This window comes from Saccopteryx bilineata, chromosome 11 (genome assembly GCF_036850765.1).
Source record: "Saccopteryx bilineata isolate mSacBil1 chromosome 11, mSacBil1_pri_phased_curated, whole genome shotgun sequence".
Taxonomy (NCBI): domain Eukaryota; kingdom Metazoa; phylum Chordata; class Mammalia; order Chiroptera; family Emballonuridae; genus Saccopteryx; species Saccopteryx bilineata.
This window is the reverse complement of record NC_089500.1, coordinates 55,112,003-55,134,833: the sequence shown is the minus strand read 5'-3', so window position 1 is coordinate 55,134,833 and position 22,831 is coordinate 55,112,003. Positions and strand designations below refer to the sequence as shown.

The 22,831-nt window shown below is 43.1% G+C and overlaps 1 protein-coding gene across 1 annotated transcript in view; it reads left to right on the top strand.

The window, feature by feature from the left end:
- LAMA1 (laminin subunit alpha 1) overlaps window positions 1-7,181 on the top strand; it is a 222,495-nt gene extending 215,314 nt beyond the window's left edge. Inside the window, exons 60-63 of the mRNA XM_066247114.1 lie at window positions 176-329; window positions 1,949-2,082; window positions 6,028-6,250; window positions 6,873-7,181. Of these exons, the coding sequence (XP_066103211.1) occupies window positions 176-329; window positions 1,949-2,082; window positions 6,028-6,250; window positions 6,873-7,033 (672 nt within the window). The 3' untranslated portion in view covers window positions 7,034-7,181. The remainder of the gene's footprint in view (window positions 1-175; window positions 330-1,948; window positions 2,083-6,027; window positions 6,251-6,872) is intronic.
- The last annotated feature ends 15,650 nt before the right edge of the window (window positions 7,182-22,831 follow it).

The window sequence follows — 22,831 nt, the reverse complement described above, 5'->3', positions numbered from 1 at the left end:
CAGAAAAGACGTTGACTGCATTATTGGCAAAGATCCTGAAATAGTAGCTTGAAGTTACACATTCCTGCGAAGTATTGTGGCAGTTCGATTTTAAAAAGCAAATGTTAATATTTTAAGGTGCGTCCTTGCCGTCCTCGTTGTGTTCACTGCCGTCCGCTCTTGTAATTTGGTTTAGATCACCCACAGCATCGCCGCTTGCATTGGGGAGGTGACAGTGAACAGCAAACACCTGGGCAAGGAGAGCCCAGTGTCGGAATTTGCGGTAGCCGGGTGCTATGCAGAGGCCCAGGAAGGAACTTTCTTTGAGGGCAGTGGCTATGCAGCTCTTGGTACGTATTATCAACGATCTCAAAAGATTGTACCCTAAGATGATAATGGATCTAAGAATTATAGGATAGGAGTGGACCCACTGGACAAGGCTGCAGCAGACCCCATAGTTAAATGTTCCAGTTTATCCTGACTTCTCAACTTCTAATGGACAAGCCTTCTCACTTGTTGTGCCGTCCCCACGGCCTGGAGAAGGCTCCCACCCCAGGGGCCGTACAGTTCCTGGCGGCATGTGTACCTGGAATCATCTGTACTCTCCTCAGATTTATGTAAGACATGTTCTCACTGTCCAACTTAATAAAAAGCCTTTGAATTAAAGATCAGCAGCATAAAATAAAATACCTAGACCAGCCAGCCAAATGCAAGTTAGATTGGATGAAGAAATTGTTTAGATTGTTGAAAATAGTAATCACCTGGGAGTAGAAAATTTTAAATTGCCTTGGAATTTAAATTCCTCAAGGCTTAGAACGAGCCCTTATAACATATCTGACCTTGCCTCCTCATCTTAGATACGTGATTTGCCGATTAACTTCCTGTCTGCACTCAGACCTGTGCTCCTCTTCCCGAGATCCTCTTTCTATCGCTGGGAACTCATTTCTCCGGCTCCAGGAAGGCGCTGGTCGGAGATTGGGAGGGAGGGAGGAGGCGGAGCTAGTGCACTCCTCGCCTTCACTCTGTGCTTCCAAGCTCTGGTAACACCACCTTCTCCCATTTTTCCTTTAACCCTGGGAGTGGTAACAACTGCCTTCTATTGCTAATATCCCCAGTTTATCTCAGCGTTTTGTTTTTCACCGACGTATAAAATTCATTCAATTAAATCTCCACTTTTAAAAAAAGCCTAGCGTAGACGCTAATACACTCAGTAAATCAGAGGTCCCCAAACTTTTTACACAGGGGGCCAGTTCACTGTCCCTCAGACCGTTGGAGGGCCGGACTGTAAAAAAGAAAAACTATGAACAAATCCTCATGCATACTGCACATATCTTATTTTAAAGTAAAAAACAAAACAGGAACAAATACAATATTTAAAATAAAGAACAAGTAAATTTAAATCAACAAACTGACCAGTATTTCAATGGGAACTATGCTCCTCTCACTGACCACCAATGAAAGAGATGCCCCTTTAGAAGTGCTGCAAGGGCCGGATAAATGGCCTCAGGGGGCCGCATGTGGCCTGCGGGCCGTAGTTTGGGGACCCCTGCAGTAAATGATGACCAACCCAGTATGTAGCTATGGGAGAATAACTGGACTGGTCTTGTAGAGATGATGGGGGGATTATATTGGACCAAAGCCCTTGTGGTTTTGCCCTAGATGGCTCTGCATGAGAGGCTCCCTGCCTTGGCTCCAGTCTGGCTTAGCCCCACTGAATGTGTTCCTTCTTGAGAAGCAGCACTTCTTCTTGCAGATGTGCAGCCTGAGGCTCAGAGGGTGGAGGGGACTTGCTGGCAGTGGAGCTGGGTCCAGAGAAAGAGCTGGAACCAAGTCTCCTGACCTCAGTCAGGAGTGTGTATATACAGCCAACCAGCCCACTATGGGGTGAGGGGGTTACGTCTCCAGGCCTGCGCTTTCTTGGGCTGGGCAGGACTCACTCATAACTCATAACTTGCCTTGCGTTTTTCAGTCAAAGAAGGCTACAGAGTTCGATCGGATGTCAACATCACACTTGAGTTTCGTACCTCCTCAGAGAACGGCGTCCTCCTGGGCATCAGCAGCGCCAAGGTGGATGCCATTGGATTGGAGATTGTGAACGGCAAGGTAAGCGCTTCATCTTGATGAGGTCCCTGCCTTGCCCCCGTCTTCGGGATGGAGCAGTTGCAAAACAGCAGAAATACCTAGATCCCACGCTTCCAGTTATCCACTTTAATGCAGTGGAGAAGAGGTTCGGTTAATATTTAAAAAACAGATAATCTTAAAATGCTTTTAAGTAACTTATTTTGTAATTTTGGAATTGAATTAAAGCAAAACTGCAGCTACAGTACAAACAAGTTCTGTTCCTAAACAGTCTGAAATTTACCGAACTGATACCTCCTTTTTCCTAATTTTATTTGGAAATAACTACAGATTCATAGGAAGTTGCAATGAAATGTACAGTGAGGCCCTCTTTCACACTTCACCTAGGCTCCCCCAGTGGTAGCATTTTTCATAATTCTAGTACAGGGGTCCCCAAACTACGGCCTGTGGGCCGCATGCGCCCCCTGAGGCCATTTATCCGCCCCCCCCCACCGCACTTCCAGAAGGGGCACCTCTTTCATTGATGGTCAGTGAGATGCAAAGCATGGCATTGCTCACGCACAGTACTACTTCCGGTGACGGGGAACACACGCGTCACGGCTCTGGAAGCGCGTCACATCATTGTTACGGCTAGCAGTGACAAATATGGAACCGGACATTGACCATCTCATTAGCCAAAAGCAGGCACATAGTTCCCATTGAAATACTGGTCAGTTTGTTAATTTAAATTTACTTTCTCTTTATTTTAAATATTGTATTTGTTCCCGTTTTGTTTGTTTACTTTAAAATAAGATATGTGCAGTGTGCATAGGGATTTGTTCATAGTTTTTTTTATAGTCCAGCCCTCCAATGGTCTGAGGGACAGTGAACTGGCCCCCTGTGTAAAAAGTTTGGAGACCCCTGTTCTAGTACAATGTCAAATCCACAAAGTTGACATTGGCATGAGTCACCGAGTATAAGTTGATGCCTGTTATACATGCACTTATGTGTAGCTTCATAAAATCCCCACCGCAATCAAGGTGCTTAATTGTACCATTACTACAAGTTTCCTTTGAGCTTCCTCCTCCACCTTTCTCCCCCTGCATCCTAACCCCTGGCAAGCAATAATCTGTTCTCCATCTCTGTTATTTCAACGTGTTATACAAATGGAATCATGCAGTATGCGTCCTCCTGAGGCTGTCTTTCCAACTCAGCCCCATTTCCTGGTGGTTCATCCAAGTCGTTAAGTGTATGAATAGTTCATGTCTTTTTATTGCACAGTATTTCATGGGATTGATGCGCCACAGTTTCATTTTTAATGCAACAAACATAATTTTTTCTATTACTATTCTGCTTTAGCTTTTCAGCCTCCATTCCTCATGTTGGGAACAAAATAAACTCAACAATTAACAGTGCTTTAGGCCCTTCTGCTTTAAAACTACCTCCTTTAGTTCTCATTCTTCCTCTCCCACCCAGATGGACCCTATTTGCAAAATTTGGGAGAAGGGAGTCTTCATTGCCCTTTTTCTTTTCTGTGAGCTTTCTCCTGAGAACTCAACTTCCCTGACCTTCAGGTGCAGCCTCTGTCTTCTGTGCACTTGGCCAGCCCTCCCTGGCTGGTTATAAGGAGCGGTTGGAGATCTCCACATTGCTAGTGTACAGGGACTGCTCCTGGAGGTCTGGCCAATGTCCCCTGCAGGTCAGGCTTCCTATCCCAGCCGTCATAGGCACTGCTGCTTCTTCATCTTCTGTATCCCCCAGAGGGTCACATGAGAAATTGGGACTGTCTGCCACAACACCCATAAGACATAGGTAGGCCGAGTAGTAGTCTCTCAGGTCCTTTCTCTATGGAACTGCACTGGGCCACCATTTCTACGGCACTGTGGTCAACTTATGGTGTCATGGGACTAAGAGGCTTGACTCTGAGCTGCTGTCTCTTAGGAGGCAAGGAACAAGCCTCTATGCTCTATATTCAACAAAATTGAGAGCTTTTTGCTAGTATTTCTTGCTTACTTCCTACAGCAAGGGTCGGGAATCTTTTTGGCTTAGAGAGCCATGAACGCCACCTATTTTAAAATGTAATTCCATGAGAGCCATACAACGACCCGTATACGTTACGCATCATCCAATAAAAATTTGGTGTTGTCCCAGAGGACAGCTGTAATTGGCTCCAGCCACCTGCAACCATGAACATGAGCAGTAGGAAAGGAATGGATTGTAATACATGAGAATGTTTTATATTTTTAACACTATTTTTTTTATTAAAGATTGGTCTGCGAGCCAGATGCAGCCATCAAAAAAGAGCCACATCTGGCTCGCGAGCCATAAGTTCCCGACCTCTGGGTTTTTGTTCCTAACGGGAGCCTAGAATGAGAGGTGAGAGGGAAGAATAGAAAAAGTCATGTGACCTCTTGCTTCATTTCATGTATAAACAAAATTGCCTCTATATCCTCTCTACACTAGTTTATAGCCAACTCTTTTTCTCATCTATACTGCAAAAGCATTTTGAAAAATTGTATATCCATTTGCACATTTTTATATGACATTTGAAACATTTTATCAAAAGTGAAATGGTTGCAAAAAAATGTAATGTCTGATGTTATTGTGTATTTTACCGCTATTATTAGCTTAATATTTATTTTTCTTTTAAAACATTTTTAGTGGTTGCCTAAGGGTTTATGATATACATCTTTAATGTGTCACAATCTACCTTAAAATAATACTGAGTAGCTTCACATGTAACATAAGAACCTTACAACAGTTTCCTTAAAATTCTTCCCTCCCGTTTCTTGTAAGTCTTACTTTTTTTTTCACCCCTCACTGGGGTAAAGCACCTAGAGTTTGTCAGAAGGGAGTTAGTAAATGTTCCTTCATAGGTTCTAGCAACTGCTGTGAACTAGCACCCTCAGTAAAACCGTCAGCTGTTGTTCTGAAAAGAGGGAGCTGGTCTGAGGGCACAATGCTATGGTAGTGGCTCCAGCATGGGAGGTGGCCATATGCCCTTTCTGAAATGTCAAGGATAAGATAGTATCTGAATTGTTTTGTTTTGGGGGTTTTTTGGTATTTTTCTGAAGCTGGAAACGGGGAGAGACAGTCAGACAGACTCTCGCATGCGCCCGACCAGGATCCACCTGGCACGCCCACCAGGGGGCGACGCTCTGCCCACCAGGGGGCGATGCTCTGCCCCTCCGGGGCGTCGCTCTGTTGGGACCAGAGCCACTCTAGTGCCTGGGGCAGAGGCCAAGGAGCCATCCCCAGCGCCCGGGCCATCTTTGCTCCAATGGAGCCTCAGCATCGGGAGGGGAAGAGAGAGACAGAGAGGAAGGAGAGGGGGAGGGGTGGAGAAGCAGATGGGTGCTTCTTCTGTGTGCCCTGGCCGGGAATCGAACCCAGGACTTCTGCACACCAGGCCGACGCTCTACCACTGAGCCAACCGGCCAGGGCCAGTATCTGAATTCTTTAAGAGGCTATTTTTAAAAACAAATGCTTCTTTTATTTTCTTTTTCTTTCTTTTTTTTTTGTGACAGAGAGAGAGACAGAGAGAGGGACAGATAGGGACAGACAGGAAGGGAGAGAGATGAGAAGCATCAGTTCTTCATTGCGGCTCCTCAGTTGTTCATTGATTGCTTTCTCATTTGTGCCTTGACTGGGGGCTACAGCAGAATGAGTGACCTTTTGCTCAAGCCAGAGGCCTTTTGGGCTCAAGCCAGTGACCATGGGGCCATGTCTATGATCCCATGCTCAAGCCAGCAACCCTGCTCTCAAACTGGTGAGCCCGCACTCAAGCCTGATGAGCCTGTATTCAAGCCAGGGACCTCAGGGTTTCAAACCAGGATCCTCTGCATCAAATGCTTGTTTTTTATAGTTTGCTCGCCTTTTTGGCAAAATACTGGGATTTTATTCACTTCAAGCACATTATTTAAATGGACTGTGTTCCTTAAATATGGAAAAACTCACTAAGATATTTGCTTGTGTCTGTTGTTTGGTTAGCTCTTGTTTCATGTTAACAACGGTGCTGGCAGGATAACAGCCACATACGAGCCCGGAGCTGCTCGTGCTCTTTGTGATGGAAAATGGCACACCCTGCACGCTAACAAAAGCAAACACCGCGTGGTGCTGATCGTGGATGGGAATGCTGTTCATGCTCAAAGTCCACACACCCAGTCCACCTCGGTAGACACCAACAATCCCATTTATGTCGGTGGCTATCCAGGTATGTGTGATATCTGCTCTGTACATTCGCTTTCTAGGGACATTGTCCTTAGGGGGTGGGGAGTCTTAGGTCAGGTGGATATAGAATAGAGATTACAAAAAATACATGGTTTGGTGACAAATCCTTTCCCATTTTAGACAGGCTATTTCAAATACCTAGGAATTCTTGGGGGAAAATTTAAATAATCTACACATGTAAATTGATCATTAGGTAAGAGGCTGAGAACATTAGATGTGATGGAAAGTAAGCGGATAACTACTGAGTCAAATCATCTTACCAACTGCCATTATAAGGAGTCATTTTGGGGCGGGCAGTCATTTTAAGGGACAAATACATGTGTCTCATCCTCTCACATCAGTTTTGAGTTAGAATTATGCACTTTCAGATGTTCTAAGTAACTGTTACAAGAGATAAAATAAACACCTCTTCAGACTTTCTAAGTCAAATATGCCTTATAATGATTACATATTACAAGTTTTTATTGACTTACCACAGAAGCCACAGATGTGGAAGAATATTATTCTAATTTTCACATAGAAACCGGTTGAGTTTATTTTTGTTCTTATTTGCTGTTCATGTCACTTAATAGAATTAAGCAAGACTTCTCTTCTTTCCTAAACAGCTGATGTAAGGCAGAACTGCCTGAGCAGCTCGACCCCCTTCCGGGGCTGTTTGCGAAAGCTCACCCTGGTCAAGGGCCCACAGGTGCAGTCCTACGACTTCAGCAGAGCTTTTGACCTGCGAGGAGTTTTTCCTCATTCCTGTCCTGGGACCGAGCTTTGAACTTCAGGGAAGCTCCTCAAATGGGAATCAATCATTGCTTATCTTTTGAAGAGAATTATTTTTGTGAATTAAAATGTCTTCGCTTCAGATTTCATTTCCAACTCAGGTTAAGTGTTTGCAAAGAGAAAATTTGTGTTTTTGTTAAACTAAAGCCACCTGTTCAACAAATACCTCTATTAAATCGTTTAAGATGTAAATTGAACTCGTTGGCTTTCTTTGTTAGGAGTTCTTTTAATGAATCTTTGTAAACATTGAATACTCTGTTAATTACTTGACAGTTATTTCACGGCTTGCTTTTTAGGCTTTTAGTAAATAAAATATTGTTACAGAGTATAATAGATTAGAGCAGGAAGTGAATACTTTCCTTTCCCATCTGTATCACAATTTTAAGTTCTAATTTCTACAACAGGGAAGTAATGCTGTTGGTTACACTCCCCAGCAGGGGGCACCAGCTGCTTGCCATAGAAGAATTTAAACAGGCTCCATGGAGCCCTACGGAGCAAGGGGAGCCTAAAAAGGAGCCAGAACCTCCCTTAGATACATCCTTGTTGAGTCAGGATGTAAGAGCATTTTTCAGGGCAAAAAAAAGAAAGGCATTGCTGCTAGTTAGCTCTTCTATCACTGTCAATTTATTTTCACCCCTTTGAATGCGACAGTTTTCCTTGATCAGCTACTTTTTCTGGGACATTGTGTGTCATTTCAAAGGAAGGAAAATTTAACAGCCACACCTAAGTTCTTTTAATGAACTAAGCGGTTTTCAACCCAGGTATCTGAAGTCTTAATTGGTTCCCTCTGAATGTATTTAGTTCTTCTCTGTGGCAATGTCTGGGGTCAAAGTGACTGCTTTGGCCCTGGCCGGTTGGCTCAGCGGTAGAGCATCAGCCTGGCGTGCGGGGGACCCGGGTTCATTTCCCGGCCAGGGCACATAGGAGAAGTGCCCATTTGCTTCTCTACCCCCCGCCTTCCTTCCTCTCTGTCTCTCTCTTCCCCTCCCGCAGCCAAGGCTCTATTGGAGCAAAGATGGCCCGGGCGCTGGGGATGGCTCCTTGGCCTCTGTGCTAGAGTGGCTCTGGTCCAGGCAAAGCGACGCCCGGAGTGGCGGAGTATCGCCCCCTGGTGGGCAGAGCATCGCCCCTGGTGGGCGTGCCGGGTGGATCCCCGTCGGGCGCATGCGGGAGTCTGTCTGACTGTCTCTCCCCTTTTCCAGCTTCAGAAAAATCCAAAAAAAAAAAAAAATGACTGCTTTTCCATGGTCTTCGGGAAAATGATTTATTTTTCAATTGCTTACTTGAAGAGAGGTTTCTACCTCTCTTAGCAGTGACCTATTTTCTAATATGAAAGGTGATCAATTCAATTTCTATTTCTATGAGAGATTTTAATTTAATTTAATTTTATTTTTTTGACAGAGACAGAGAGTCAGAGAGAAGGACAGATAGAGGCAGACAGACAGGAAGGGAGAGAGATGAGAAGCATCAACTCTTCATTGCAGCACCTTAGTTTTTTTATTTTATTTTATTTTTTTATTTTTATTTTTTGCATTTTTCTGAAGCTGGAAACAGGGAGAGACAGTCAGACAGACTCCCGCATGCGCCCGACCGGGATCCACCCGGCACGCCCACCAGGGGGCGACGCTCTGCCCACCAGGGGGCGATGCTCTGCCCATCCTGGGCGTCACCATGTTGCGACCCTCCTGGGTGTCGCCATGTTGCGACCAGAGCCACTCTAGCGCCTGAGGCAGAGGCCACAGAGCCATCCCCAGCGCCCGGGCCATCTTTGCTCCAATGGAGCCTTGGCTGCGGGAGGGGAAGAGAGAGACAGAGAGGAAAGCGCAGCGGAGGGGTGGAGAAGCAAATGGGCGCTTCTCCTGTGTGCCCTGGCCGGGAATCGAACCCGGGTCCTCCGCACGCTAGGCCGACGCTCTACCGCTGAGCCAACCGGCCAGGGCAGCACCTTAGTTTTTCATTGACTGCTTTCTCATAAGTGCCTTGTCCGGAGGGCTACAGCAGAGAGAGTGACCCCTTGCTCAAGCCAGTGACTTTGAGCTCAAGGAAGTGACCATGGGCTTAAAGCCAGTGACTTTGAGCTCAAGCCAGCGACCATGGGGTCATGTCTATGATCCCATGCTCAAGCCAGCAACCTGCTCTCAAGCTGGTGAGGCTGCACTCAAGTTGGATGAGTCTGTGCTCAAGCCGGCCACCTCGGGGTTCCAAACCCGGCCCCTCCATGTGTCCCATGCTGACGTGCTATCTCCTGTGCCGCCGCCTGGTCAGCAAGAGAGACTTTAATTCTATAAACAGGGGAGGCAACTGTGGTCCTGTCCCTGTCCCTTTTCTCCCTGTCTCTTTTCTGGGCCTTGCTCATGTTTCTGAGCCCCTGTGACCATCTGTACCTCTTTTCCAGTTAAAGATCTGCATAGAGGCCTGGCCTGTGGTGGCGCAGTGGATGAAGCCTCGACCTGGAACGCTGAGGATGCTGGTTCAAAACCCTGGGCTTGCCTGGTCAAGGCATATTTGGGAGTTGATGCTTCCTGCTCCTCCCTCCTTCTCTCTCTCTCTCTCTCTCTCTCTCTCTCCTCTCTAAAATGAATAAATAAATTTAAAAATAAAAAGATCTGCATGGAGACATTAGGGAGAGGTTGCAGCCAATTTGGAAGTCTGAGTTCTGTAGCACGGGCAGTTTAGGAATGCAGACTCCTGCGGTTAAAGACAGTCCCTGGGCAGCTGGGTTAGGAAAAGAGCCTTTGTGTCTCGACTGTGAAAATTCACCTGGTGCCCTCATTGGACTGTGGGTGGCCTCTCTGTTCATGTTTCTATGAAAACCATTTATAGCAGAAGATGACAGCTTGGATGTTCTAGACCAGGGTTCCCCAAACTACGGCCCGCGGGCCGCATGCAGCCCCCTGAGGCCATTTATCCGGCCCCTGCCGCACTTCCGGAAGGGGCACCTCTTTCATTGGTGGTCAGTGAGAGGGGCATAGTTCCCATTGAAATACTGGTCAGTTTGTTGATTTAAATTTACTTGTTCTTTATTTTAAATATTGTATTTGTTCCCCCCCCCCTTTTTTTTTTTACTTTAAAATAAGATATGTGCAGTGTGCATAGGGATTTGTTCATAGTTTTTTTTATAGTCCGGCCCTCCAATGGTCTGAGGGATAGTGAACTGGCCCCCTGTGTAAAAAGTTTGGGGACCCCTGTTCTAGACCTTGGACCACCATGTTGGTTGAGGAAGTGATTCAAACCAAGACAGGGAGCAGATAGTGGAGTTACCCTGGACCTTGTGCTCCTTTGTCCCTCTTCCCTCTCTTTCTTTCCTCTGCCCCCTGCCCACTTATTCAGAGAACTAAAACAGAGTTGGTACCTTTCACGGTTACACCTATTCAAAGGCCTTTCTTTAGAGATGCCATCAAGAGAACATTCCCTTCCCTCATCTTTGGCCTTGCATGGAGAGGAATAACCTGGGTTGGTTTGTCTTCCTGTGAGGGTAAGGAGCCTGGGCTCCAGGTCACGCTCACTCACTGGGCCTCATACTGGTTCCTTCACGCCGCACAGCAAGGCTGGGTTCAGGCCTTCAGATTAAGGTTGCCCAGTAAGGACACCCAGTTAGATTTGAATTTCAGATAATGTTTTTAGTATATTTCCAAGCTATGGTACAATATCTTATATTCTTTATTTGCTAAATCTGGCAACCCCACTTGAGAGGCTCCAAGGACATAAAAAGATTATGACATCTTTTCCCTCATGGCCAAATGATTCAAAATGAAAACAATCTTACAACTTAAAAGACATGCAATAAAGTCCTTTGAAAATCACATGTGTGGCCCTGGCTGGTTGGTTCAGTGGTAGAGCATTGGCCCAGCATGTGGATATCCTGGGTTTAATTCCAATCAGGGAACACAGGAGAGGCGCCCATCTGCTTCTCCACCCCTCCCTTCTCACTTCTCTCTCCTCTTCCCCTCCAGCACCCATGGCTCTATTGGAGCGAGTTGGTCCTGGGCACTAAGGATGGCTCCATGGCCTCCACCTCAGGCACTAAGAAAAGCTCAGTTGCTGAACAACGAAGCAACACCCCAGATGAGCAGAGCTCGCCCCCTAGTGGGCTTGCTGGGGGGATCTCGGTCGAGGCACACGCTGGAGTCTGTCTCTGCCTCCCCTCCTCTCATTGAATTTTTAAAAATCATCATTTAAAGAAAAAGAGAAAATCACATGTGGTAATTTTTTTATTATTGTGGTAAGAATGTGTAACATAAAATCTACCCTCTTAGCAACACTTTAAGTGCACTTATATATATATAGTATTGTTTATTAGAGACACAATGTTAACTATAGGCACAGCAAATCTCTAGAACTTGTCTATCTTCCATAACTGAAACTTCAAACCCAATTGAAAAGCAACTGTCCCCCATTCCCTGACCCCCTCATAATTACCATTCTACTTTCTGTTTCTATGAGTTTGACTATTTAAGATACTTCAGATAAATGGACTCATGCAGTGCTTGCCCTGTGATGGGCTTATTTCACTTAACATAATCTTTCTGCAGGCTCATCCCTATTGTCACATATGGCAGAATTTTCCTTCTTTATTTTCTATTGATTTTAGAGAGAGAAACATTGACTTGTTCCACTTATTTATGCACTCATTGGTTGATTCTTGTGCTTGATCTGGCCTGGGATCAAACCCACAACCTTGGCATATCAGGATGGTGTTCTAACTAAGCTACCGGCCAGGGTCAGGAATTTTTATTTTTTAAAGTTGAGTAATATTCTGTTATATATATTTTCTTTATCTATTCATCCATTGCTGGACAATTATGTTTCATATTTTGGCTAGTGTGAATAATATTGCAATGAACAAAGGTGCAGATATCTCTGAGATTTTTATTTCAATAATTTTTTTACTTGTTGAGGGACCTCCATATTATTATTCATAGTGGCTACACCATTTTACATCTCTACCAACAGTACACAGGGTTCAAATTTCTCCCAATACTCACCAACAATTATCTTGTTTTGTTGGTAGGCATCCTAACAAGTTGAGGTGATATCTCATTGTGGTTTTGATGTATATATTCCTGGTGGTTAGTAATGTTGGGTATATTTTCATATACTTGTTGGCCATTTGTATGGTTTCTTTGGAAAAATATCTTTTCAGGTTCTTTTTCCATTTTTAAGTCAGGTTGTTTTTGTTTTTGCTGTTGAGTTGCAGGAGCTCTGTATATAATTTGGCTATTAACTCCTTATGAGATACATGGGTTTCAAAATTCTCTCCCATTCCATAGGTTGCCTTTTCACTCTGTTCCTTCTTTTGCTTGGCAACATGTAAGTTTTTAACTGGATTTTTGTCCATCTTTCCAGTTTTTCTTCCATTTTCTCTGAGGTTGTGACTTAGGTTGATGTCCTCATTTTATCTTGACATACAAGTGGGCTAGCTATTCTCAAATAAGGGATTGGAGCTGAAACTTGTACTGGATGAAGAAAGGGTGCTGGTGTGTTGGCAGTGACACAAATTTCAAAGTGAAAAGGAACCGGACAACGAAAGCAAGCTGAGTTCTGTGACAAATTTCCTTTCTACTAACATTTCTCACTTCCTTGACTGAAGTATTTGCATCCAGAAAAAATACCTCAGTGTGTCCAGTACAATTTTTATTTTGTGTGGCAGAAGCCCTGAAAATAAAGTCCGTTCTTTTATGATGTGGACATTAAAGCTCAACTTATAGAATCCATTTTTTTTAATTTTTTTTTTTTTACAGAGACAGAGAGAGAGTCAGAGAGAGGGATAGATAGGGACAGACAGACAGGAACGGAGAGAGATGGAAGCATCAATCATCAGTTTTTCATTGCGACACCTTAGTTGTTCACTGATTGCTTTCTCATATGTGCCTTGACCGCGGGCCTTCAGCAGACCTAGTGACCCCTTGCTTGAGCCAGCGATCCTGGGTCCAAGCTGGTGAGCTTTGCTCAAACCAGATGAGCCTGCACCCAAGCTAGCGACCTCAGGGTCTCAAACCTGGATCCTCCGCATCCCAGTCCGACACTCTATCCACTGAGCCACCGCCTGGTCAGGCATAATCTATTATTGATTTTCCTATATTGTCTGTCTATACTGCCATCTCTAAAGTGATGTATTAGGGATAATACACAACATGACTAAATATGGGGCAACCATATATTAACACAGTCTCATGAATTAAGTACTAATTTAGTATCCAAATAAGATCTTGAGATAAAAATAGATAAAATGCTCTATTACAATTTCTAGGGTAAAGAGGCATATGTATTTTTACCACAGAACACTATAAATCCATGAACTAAATCATGATACCATGAGATAAACCAGTCTGGGAAAGCTGAAAAAGATAGCAATAAATTGTCGTAGAATGCACAATAGCAACGTTTGTTGGAAGCAGTCCAGTTTACAAAGTACTTTCCCATGCACGGTGGTGTTCGGGTCTGGAGAAGGGGGTGTGGGAGCATGATGCTTGGGTCTAAGCCACCAAGCTGCAAGAAAGGGAACTGTTGGAAGTAATGCTGGGGAGAGGGGGTCAATGGAAAGAGAACAGAGTGGATGGGGCCTGATCATGGAGGGCCAAAAAGTCAAACAGGAAGGAGACAGGACATGATGCCTCGTGAAGCACTGGGGTTTTCTATCAGTGCGGTGTTGTGACAAAACAGTGCCTCTGAAGTCATACAGGGACAGGAGAGTGCAGTCTGAGTCAGCCATTTGTGTGACATTTATTAAGAGGTGACTGATAGCCAAGACAGAGATAAGGGACAAGAGAATTGTACGGGATGTTAGAGGCTCCAGCAGGGTTGCCTCGGGCAGTAAAGGATTATGAGGCTCTGTTGGGAGCTTGGAGCAGTGAGAATTCCATGAACAGAAGATAAATTGAGAAAACTTATGAGCTTAACATTTGAAGGTATTGAGTTTGAAAGATGAATGAAAACATCTGAGTAGAGAAGAATGGGGCCGGATGAGCCGAGGAGCTGGCTGAGGGCAGAGGGCTGAGGCTCTGCTCCTTTAAGGCCTGTCAGGATCACCACTGAATACTGGTTGAGGAAACATCAACACAGGCTTTAGAACTACAACTAAGGCAAACCGACAACTAAGACACTCATGGGCATTAACGTGCATGCATGTTTTCTGATCACTGCTAGGTTTTGATGAGGGTTCTTCCATAAAATAAGTGTTCAGTCTCAATGGATTCTCAGAGTCTTTTGGATTTGTATATGGTTTCTTTTACTATATGTCTTACTTTCTACAGATCACATTAAAAAAAAAGAGAGAGAGACCAGAGCATTAGTGATGCACAGATAAGGAAGTTTCACTAGATTTCTTAGGATAGTGTACTTGGTAACGGTGACACTCCTTTCTTCACTGGCAGCAGAAAATCTCATGGTAGCCTGTATGTGTTTCCTCCTTGATAACAAACTCCCTCCACACAATGTTACCTGCTCTTCTGTCTTGCTTGCCACTGTGACTGAAGACAGTTTGGCCCGTGTTCTCCCAGGACTCTCAACCACAAACCGATTTTTATATCGGCCTCGGCAGCATTTATCACTCGGTGCAGCCTCTCCCACACAGTTCCAAATGCCTAAGGAAGGCTCCAGCCTAAGGAGAAACCCTCTGCTATTTTCTCAGCGCAGACTGTGTATAAAGCAGAATGAGTGTGGGCACCTCTCCTGGCACCTTGTGTTAACTGTTTTCTCTGAGGTCTCTTAGGTGTATCTTTTTTTTTTTTTTTAATTTAAGACTTTGTTTTCATGATTACCATGAAGGTTAAATTTGCATGACATTTGTGGAGACAGATCTATGAATACATAAAAACCATTTTACTTTTAGGTGTATTATTATTATTATTATTCATTTTTAGAGAGGAGAGAGAGAAACAGAGAGAGAGAAGTGGGGAGGAGCTGGAAGCATCAACTCCCATATGTGCCTTGACCAGGCAAGCCCAGGGTTTCAAACCAGCGATCTCAGCATTTCCAGGTCGATGCTTTAGCCACTGCGCCACCACAGGTCAGGCGCGTTGTGACTTCTTAGGTGTTCATTGATTGCTTTCTCACATGTGCCTTGACCGTGGGCCTTCAGCAGACCGAGTAATCCCCAGCTGGAGCCAGCGACCTTGGGTCCAAGCTGGTGAGCTCTTTGCTCAAGCCAGATGAGCCCGCGCTCAAGCTGGCGACCTCAGGGTCTCGAACCTGGGTCCTTCCTCATCCCAGTCCGATGCTCTATCCACTGCGCCACCACCTGGTCAGGCTTTTAGGTGTATTTTTAAAAAGCCTTACCATTTCTTTGTCAGGCTGATATTTTACATAATTTTCAAAGTTTCAAAAATAGGATCCTGAGTGTCGAGTGTATGTCGCTCGTGTCTCTGTTTCATTGTGTGCAGCCTCGTTTCCAGCTCTCATTGGCTTTGGTAAGTATTCGGGGCCAGCCTGCCCGCTGCAGGAGCCCTGCCAGTTCCCACCAGGAGCGTCATTGTTCATGGCCTGGATAGGCTCAGCTTGCCCCTCAGTCACAAATGCTCCTGAGTGGTGCTCTAGTTCTTCACTTGCCAACCTTTCTCCTCTCATGGCACACATAAAATAAATTTTGCCTATCTGACAAAATAAATAAGTATCATTTTGATTCATTTACACCAGAAGGCTATTGTTGTGTTGGCTGTTGTCATTTTTTTTTATTTGACAACTAAGGGAAAAGAAGTCAGTGCCCCTAATTATATAGTTAGGTATTGCATGTCTTGAAATTTTGGGTGGCACACCAGTGAGTCATGGCACAGCAGCTGAAAATCGCTGATCTAATTGTTTCATAGCTCTTTTCAAAGCTAGCAGGAGTCCCCAAACTTTTCACACAGGGGACCAGTTCACTGTTCCTCAGACCGTTAGAGGGCTGCCACATAGAGTGCTCCTCTGACTGACCACCAGTGACAGAGGTGCCCCTCCCGAAGTGCAGCGGGGACTGGATAAATGGCCTCAGGGGGCCACATATGACGCTGCAGGCTGTAGTTTGGGGATGCCTGCATTGTCTTGGACATTTCTCTCAGAGCTAACATAATTAGCACCTGTGGGAGATTATGAGTAAGCAATTGTTGAATTAAATATTAGTTTATCATTTCTTCCTGAAACTACCTCAGGAGCATAGTTCTCCCTCTGAATTTCAAAAGTTCATTGCAAATGTAATTACTTGGAGCCACCTAATGAGGATAAAGCAAATGGCAGAACAAACCTCTTTAGCAAGATATCTTCAAAAGAAGTTCCATGAGCTTAACATTTTTCATAATATGTAGGGAAATTTTCAGCTTAATATATTCAGAAATGTCAAAACTCTCAAGATTTTTTCACAGGGTGACAAAGACATAGCCTGTGTTCCTTTCAAACTCATTCAGCCCAGCAGTGGGACTCATCCCAGCTGTCCAAAGCAAGGACTTGGATGAGACCATAATGGAAAACATTTTTTCTTTTCTGTCTGAGTAGCGCTTTAGAAATATAATTATACTCCCTTCTCAAAGTATATTCAGTGTGTAATAAAGTATTAAAACATAGAATCTAGTTTGAATATTAAAGAGCTGTAGCCTCTCTCTACATAATTGAAGGAATTTCATAGCTATGAAAGAGTCAAGTTGACAGTTTTTATTGAAAACCAATATAGGCATCACGCATTTCATCAATAATTTAATTTTTAGCGTGTGTTCAAAATCCAAATATAGCTCTGTTAGGAATAAAGAACAGTAACAGCTTTGGTAAAAACTGAAGTACGCAGAGTTGCGTCCCTATCAGGTAGTCAGAGAGAGCAACTGGGGAAGAAACACCAGGCGGGGAGCTGTTGAGAGCTGGTGAGGAACAGACATTGCAGAGCTCCCATCTGGGGCTCTGCACCCGGATCGGAAAGGTAGCAGGATTTAGGTGTGCACAGGAAGCCAGTGCATCTCATCAGTACTGTGTGGTTTGAATGGAATTCTGTACATTTGAAATTTAATTAAATTGAACATGGAATTTAAGAAATCTGAATGAGAAGGACAAAAGAAAAAGTAGAAAATGATCTGTCAAGCTAAACTGATTAAGTCTGACTGGGAAAATAACATTCAAACCTGACTCTGTGGGAAGCTTTTGATCTTCTAGGTGAGATTAAAAGTGAACTGAAGAAAGTACTGCTTAGTAGGCTAACCTAAAAAGAGACACGTCTTCCTTTCACTCAGTGTTACATCATCAAAATTGAGTAAATTGGGGGAGAAAAAGGAGAGGAATCCTAAACTGATAAAGTGACTAGGTAAATCAATGAATTATTCTCGACTCTTGCAGCAATTCCCAAAGTCAAGTAGAAAGGTATGCATGTGACTGGGTTGAACTGATATAACAACACAAAATGGGATAGGACTCACGGTCTAAACATAACCAAGTTGATTTCTTACTAAAACAGAAAACATCAACAGTTTTTCAGAGGCTTACAATAGGCCCCCGAATCTACAATATGCAACATTCACAATGTCCAGTGTATAATTTAAAATCTATCATATACACCTAACCGGAAAAATAAGACCGATTCTCCTTTTTGTTTGTTTGTTTTAAACATTAAACCTAAGGGGTGACATTGGTCCATAAGCTCACACAGGTTTCAGGTGTACACCTCCATGGCATGTCATATATAGATTGTGTTGTGTGCTCATCACCCAGAGTCAAACCACTTTTCCTCACCGTAGCTTTGGCCCCCATTACCCTGCACTACTCTCCTCCCACTCACTCCCTCTGATAACCACCATACTTTATGTCTACAAGTCTCAGTTTTCTATCCCACGGATGAGTGAAATTATATAGTTCTTTGCTTTTTCCAACTGACTTATTTTGCTTAGCATATTCTCAAGGCCAATCCATGCTGTCACAAATGGCAGTATTTCATCTTTCTTTATGGTCTTTCATTGTACATATGTACCACATCTTTATCCAATTCTCTATCAAGGGACACTTTGGTTGTTTCCATGTCTTGGTCACTGCAATGAACATGAGGGTGCAGCCTGCCTTTGTGAACTGTTTTTGAGTTTTTTCAGGTAGATACTCACAATGATAACTCTATTGTTAATATTTTGAGGAACCACTATACTGTTTTCCATAGCGGCTGTATCAGTTTACATTTCCATCAGCAGTGGCAATTTCTTTTTCATTTCTGATTTTGTTTATATGAGTTATTTTTCTTTTTTCCATAGTTAGTCTAGACAGGTGGTTTATTAATCTTTTCAAATAACCAGTTCTTTGATGTAGTAACTGTTTTTATACTCTTTATGTTCTCTATTTCACTGAGTACTGGTCTAATATTTATTGTTTTTCTTCTGCTGACTTTGGGTTGTTTTTGTCTTTCCTTTTCTAGTTCTTTAAGATGAAATGTTAGTTTGTTTACTTGGGATTTCTCTTGTTCTTGAGATAGGCCTGTCATGATATAAACTTCCCTCTTATTACTGCTTTAGTTGCATTCTAGAAATCTTAGTATGTCACGTTGTCATTCTCATTTGTCTCTATCTTTTTTTTTTTTTTCTTTTTTTTTTTCATTTTTTCTGAAGCTGGAAACAGGGAGAGACAGTCAGACAGACTCCCGCATGCGCCCGACCAGGATCCACCTGGCACGCCCACCAGGGGCGACGCTCTGCCCATCCTGGGCGTCGCCATGTTGCGACCAGAGCCACTCTAGCACCTGAGGCAGAGGCCACAGAGCCATCCCCAGCGCCCGGGCCATCTTTGCTCCAATGGAGCCTTGGCTGCGGGAGGGGAAGAGAGAGACAGAGAGGAAAGCACAGCGGAGGGGTGGAGAAGCAAATGGGTGCTTCTCCTGTGTGCCCTGGCTGGGAATCGACCCGGGTCCTCCGCACGCTAGGCCGACGCTCTACCGCTGAGCCAACCGGCCAGGGCCTGTCTCTATCTTTTGATCCCTGCTTTTATTTCTTCTTTGACCCAGTCATTTTTTAGAAGTATGTTGTTTAATTTACAAATTTTTGTGGTTTTCTTTACTTTTTTTTTGAAGTTAAATTCTAAACTCAGAGCATTATGGTCAGAAAATATGTTTGGCATAATTTCAATCTTCTTGAAATTTTTGAAACTAGTTTTGCGACACAACACATCCTTGTGAATATTCCCTGTACACTGCAGAAGAATGTATAATTTGATGTTCTTGGATAAAATGTTTTGTAATTGTCAATTATGTTCATTTAATGCATTGTGTCACTTAAGGCTGGTTTTTCTTTATTGATTCTCTGTTTGGGTGATGTATCTAGAACTGTTGTTGGAGTATTAAGATCCCCAACTGTGATTGTGTTCTTGTCTGTTTCTCTTTTTAGTTCTATTAGTAGTAATTTTATATTTTTTGGTGCTTTCTGATTCAGTGTATATATATTGCTATCTCTTTTGATGTAGTGCCCACTTTATCATTATGAAATGTCCATCTTTGTCTCTTGTTACCTTTGTTATCTTGATATCAGTTTTGTCAGATATAAATATGGCTATACCTGTTTTTCTTTGTATGTTGTTTTCCACACTTTCACTTTGAGTCTAATTTTGTCCTTGCAGCTTAGATATGTCTCCTGTAGCAGCAAATGGTTAGATTTTGGGTTTTTTTGTTGTTGTTGTTTCAATCTGCTACTCTGTGCCTCTTTGTTGGTGAGTTCAGTTTTTTTACATTTAGGGTAATTATTGATGTATAAGGATTTCCTATATCCATTTTATCTTTTGTTTTCTGGTATCTCTCCTTTGGTATTTTTCCTTTGTATTTCTGTCAATTGTGTTCTGTGGTTTGTTTTTTTTAATAATTATTTTTATTTATTTTATTTTATTTTTTTACAGAGACAGAGAGAGAGTCAGAGTGGGGGATAGACAGGGACAGACAGACAGGAACGGAGAGATGAGAAGCATCAATCATTAGTTTTTCGTTGCGCATTACGACACCTTAGTTGTTCATTGATTGCTTTCTCATATGTGCCTTGACCGTGGGCCTTCAGCAGACCGAATAACCCCTTGCTCGAGCCAGCGACCTTGGGTCCAAGCTGGCGAGCTTTTTGCTCAAGCCAGATGAGCCCGCGCTCAAACTGGCAACCTCAGGGTCTCGAACCTGGGTCCTCCGCATCCCAGTCTGACGCTCCATCCATTGCGCCACCGCCTGGTCAGGTGATTGTGTTCTGTGGTTTTTTTGGTGGTATTCCATACTTCTTTCTGCTGTTTTCTCTTTTTCTAAATTATGTATTTTAGTTTTTTTATTTTACATGTTTACCATCAGGTTATTGAAAATGAAAGTTTCATATATACTGTTAGAGTTAAATTGGCTCCCCTCATTCTCACTAAGTAAATAAATAAATAAGATCTAGCTCTTTCCAAAGAGTGGGAAGTTCTCATCAATTACTTGTTTTTATAGGCTCTTTGTTTTCTTCTCCCACTCTTCTTCTGGTATGCTTATTTTCTTACATTGTTCTTTATAATGAAGTCAGATAATTTTTATAAAGCTCTATCATTTTTTTTATTCTTGAGTCTCTCCCTTCTTCCCTTTGTTATCTATAGATGCATAGCTTTGATATTACTAATTCTTTCTTCTATCTGGTCAGTTTTATTAGTTATGCTCACTAGTTTACTCTTGATTTTGTTTATTGAGTTCTCCAGAATTTCTGTTTGTTTTTTTAAATTTCAGTCTCTCTAATAAAGTACTCATATTGTTTGTTAAATTTCTTCTGAGTGTATTAAATTACCCATCAGTGTTTTTATGCATCCACTGAGCATTTTTAGAACTTCAATTTTGAATTTTCTGTCATTTATATCCCAAGTTTCATGCATTTAAGATTGCTCTCTGGGGACATTTTATTTTCTTTCTGAACTGCATCTCTTTCTTGGTTATTTATGGTATTTAATAGACTCCTTCTCTGTCTAAGCATTCTGAGTAGCTCTTTTTTTAGTACTTTACTTCCAAGAGGTTTTTCTATTATTTTCCAGTAGGTGCCCCTGAATCGCAAGTTTTAACTCTGTGAAATCCCTATGTTGACCCTCACAATGATGCTGGCTACCATCAGTGTAGCCATGTCAGAGGTCAGGTGGACTGAGGGAACCTAGCTACTTTCTTTGTTCTTCCTCCTGACAATGGCAACCTTGAGCCTCCACCCTACCAGGGACCAGACACAGAGTACCAGCTTTGCTCAAGGGAAACAGTGGTTCTGCATTGTTCGTTCTCAAGTATGTCACTTAGGTATCCTGTACCCAGGCACCAAAGGGAGGCAGCTCTTCATGTCTGCATTTTTCTATCTGAAGTGCAGCCACAGGCAAACTGTGGGAGAACCTGCAGTGTCCCATTGCTGTGTCTCCTGCCCAGGCCCTGCACTCAGTGGCTGCATTGGTTGTTCACTACGGATAGTGCCCCCAAAATCTCACTGCTTTTCCTGGCAGGAGGAAACCCAGACACAGCCAGGTTTCTCCCCTTTCCGAAGCTCCACCATGGGTGCTCAGCTGTGGGGCCATGTCCTTATGTTGTGTCCTCCCAGCTGTTGCCTGCCCATATACTTCAATGTGCAAATCTTTCAGGTCTGTGCACCAAGTTGGAGTTCCTTCACTAAATTATAGCTGTTCAAATTGTTGATATTTCTAGGAGAGAGATCAAGGGGATCCCTGACTCCACTATTCTCTGCTGTCACTCTGCTGAGACCAGTTCTTAAAGGAAAAAACAATTCACCAAATGTCAGTCCCAACATGGAATTATCAGACAAGGACCTTAAAGCAATTATTATATGTATGCTTCATAATGTCATGAAAAATACATTTGAAATAAATAAAATGACACAAATTCTCAACAGAGAAATATAAAACAGAAAAAAGAACAAATTAAAAATGATTGAACTGATAAGTGCAATATATGAAGGGAAGAAAATTTACTGGATGGACTCAAAATCAGAATGGAAATGATAAAGGTCATTAAAATTGAAGATAGAAAAATAAAAATTAACCAACTTAGCCTGGCTTCCTTCTTCTCCTTCCTTCTCTCTCTCTCTCTCTCTCTCTCTCTTTCTCTCTCTCTCTCCTCTCTAAAATGAATTTATAAAATATTTAAAAATTTTTAAAAATGAAGTTGACATTTCTCATTCTCATTTTAAAAAAATTAACCAATTTACTAAATAGAAAGATTGAAAAAAAATAAATGAACTCTGAGTGTCAGGTACCTTTAGATAACATCTAATGATCTAACAGTATAAAATTAGAGTCCCTGGGTAGGTGTAATGCTGATGGCCAAGGCCAGGCAGGTTTACATTGGATTCGGGCAGATGGTAGAGAAACTGTGGTGCTGGAAAGCATTGGGCTATACCTGTTTATTGAAGGCTTGTAAAGACAGGCAAACAAAGAACAAAAGTGAAGGCGCTAATAAACAAAGGAGAATCTGCTATTCACAGTAAGGGCAAGGGAGCAAGGAAAACCACACCTCATGGTGGCAGGGGAGTGATCTGGGAGAACCGCCACCCAGGGGAAGCACCCATAGCCTCATATAGGCTATGCACGCGTGCCTCTGCTACGTGCTCATGCACTAATCAAGCAAAGTGCTTGCAGCTGGTAAACCCATGAGCAAGCCTAACACAGCTGCCCCATATTCCACCGTTTTAGGGTTGCTTGCCTCACAATCTACGTGACAAGTTTCTTCCACAATGGTCCCTGTGCAAGGAGTGAGGTACATTGCAAAAACCAAAACAGTACAGTCTAGAGCAACAAAATTACAAACACAGCTATGAATGAAATGATAGCATGGTCAGCGGTACCAAGAGAAGCAAATCTTTTCCTTCTGGCAGAATACAAGCCAGAG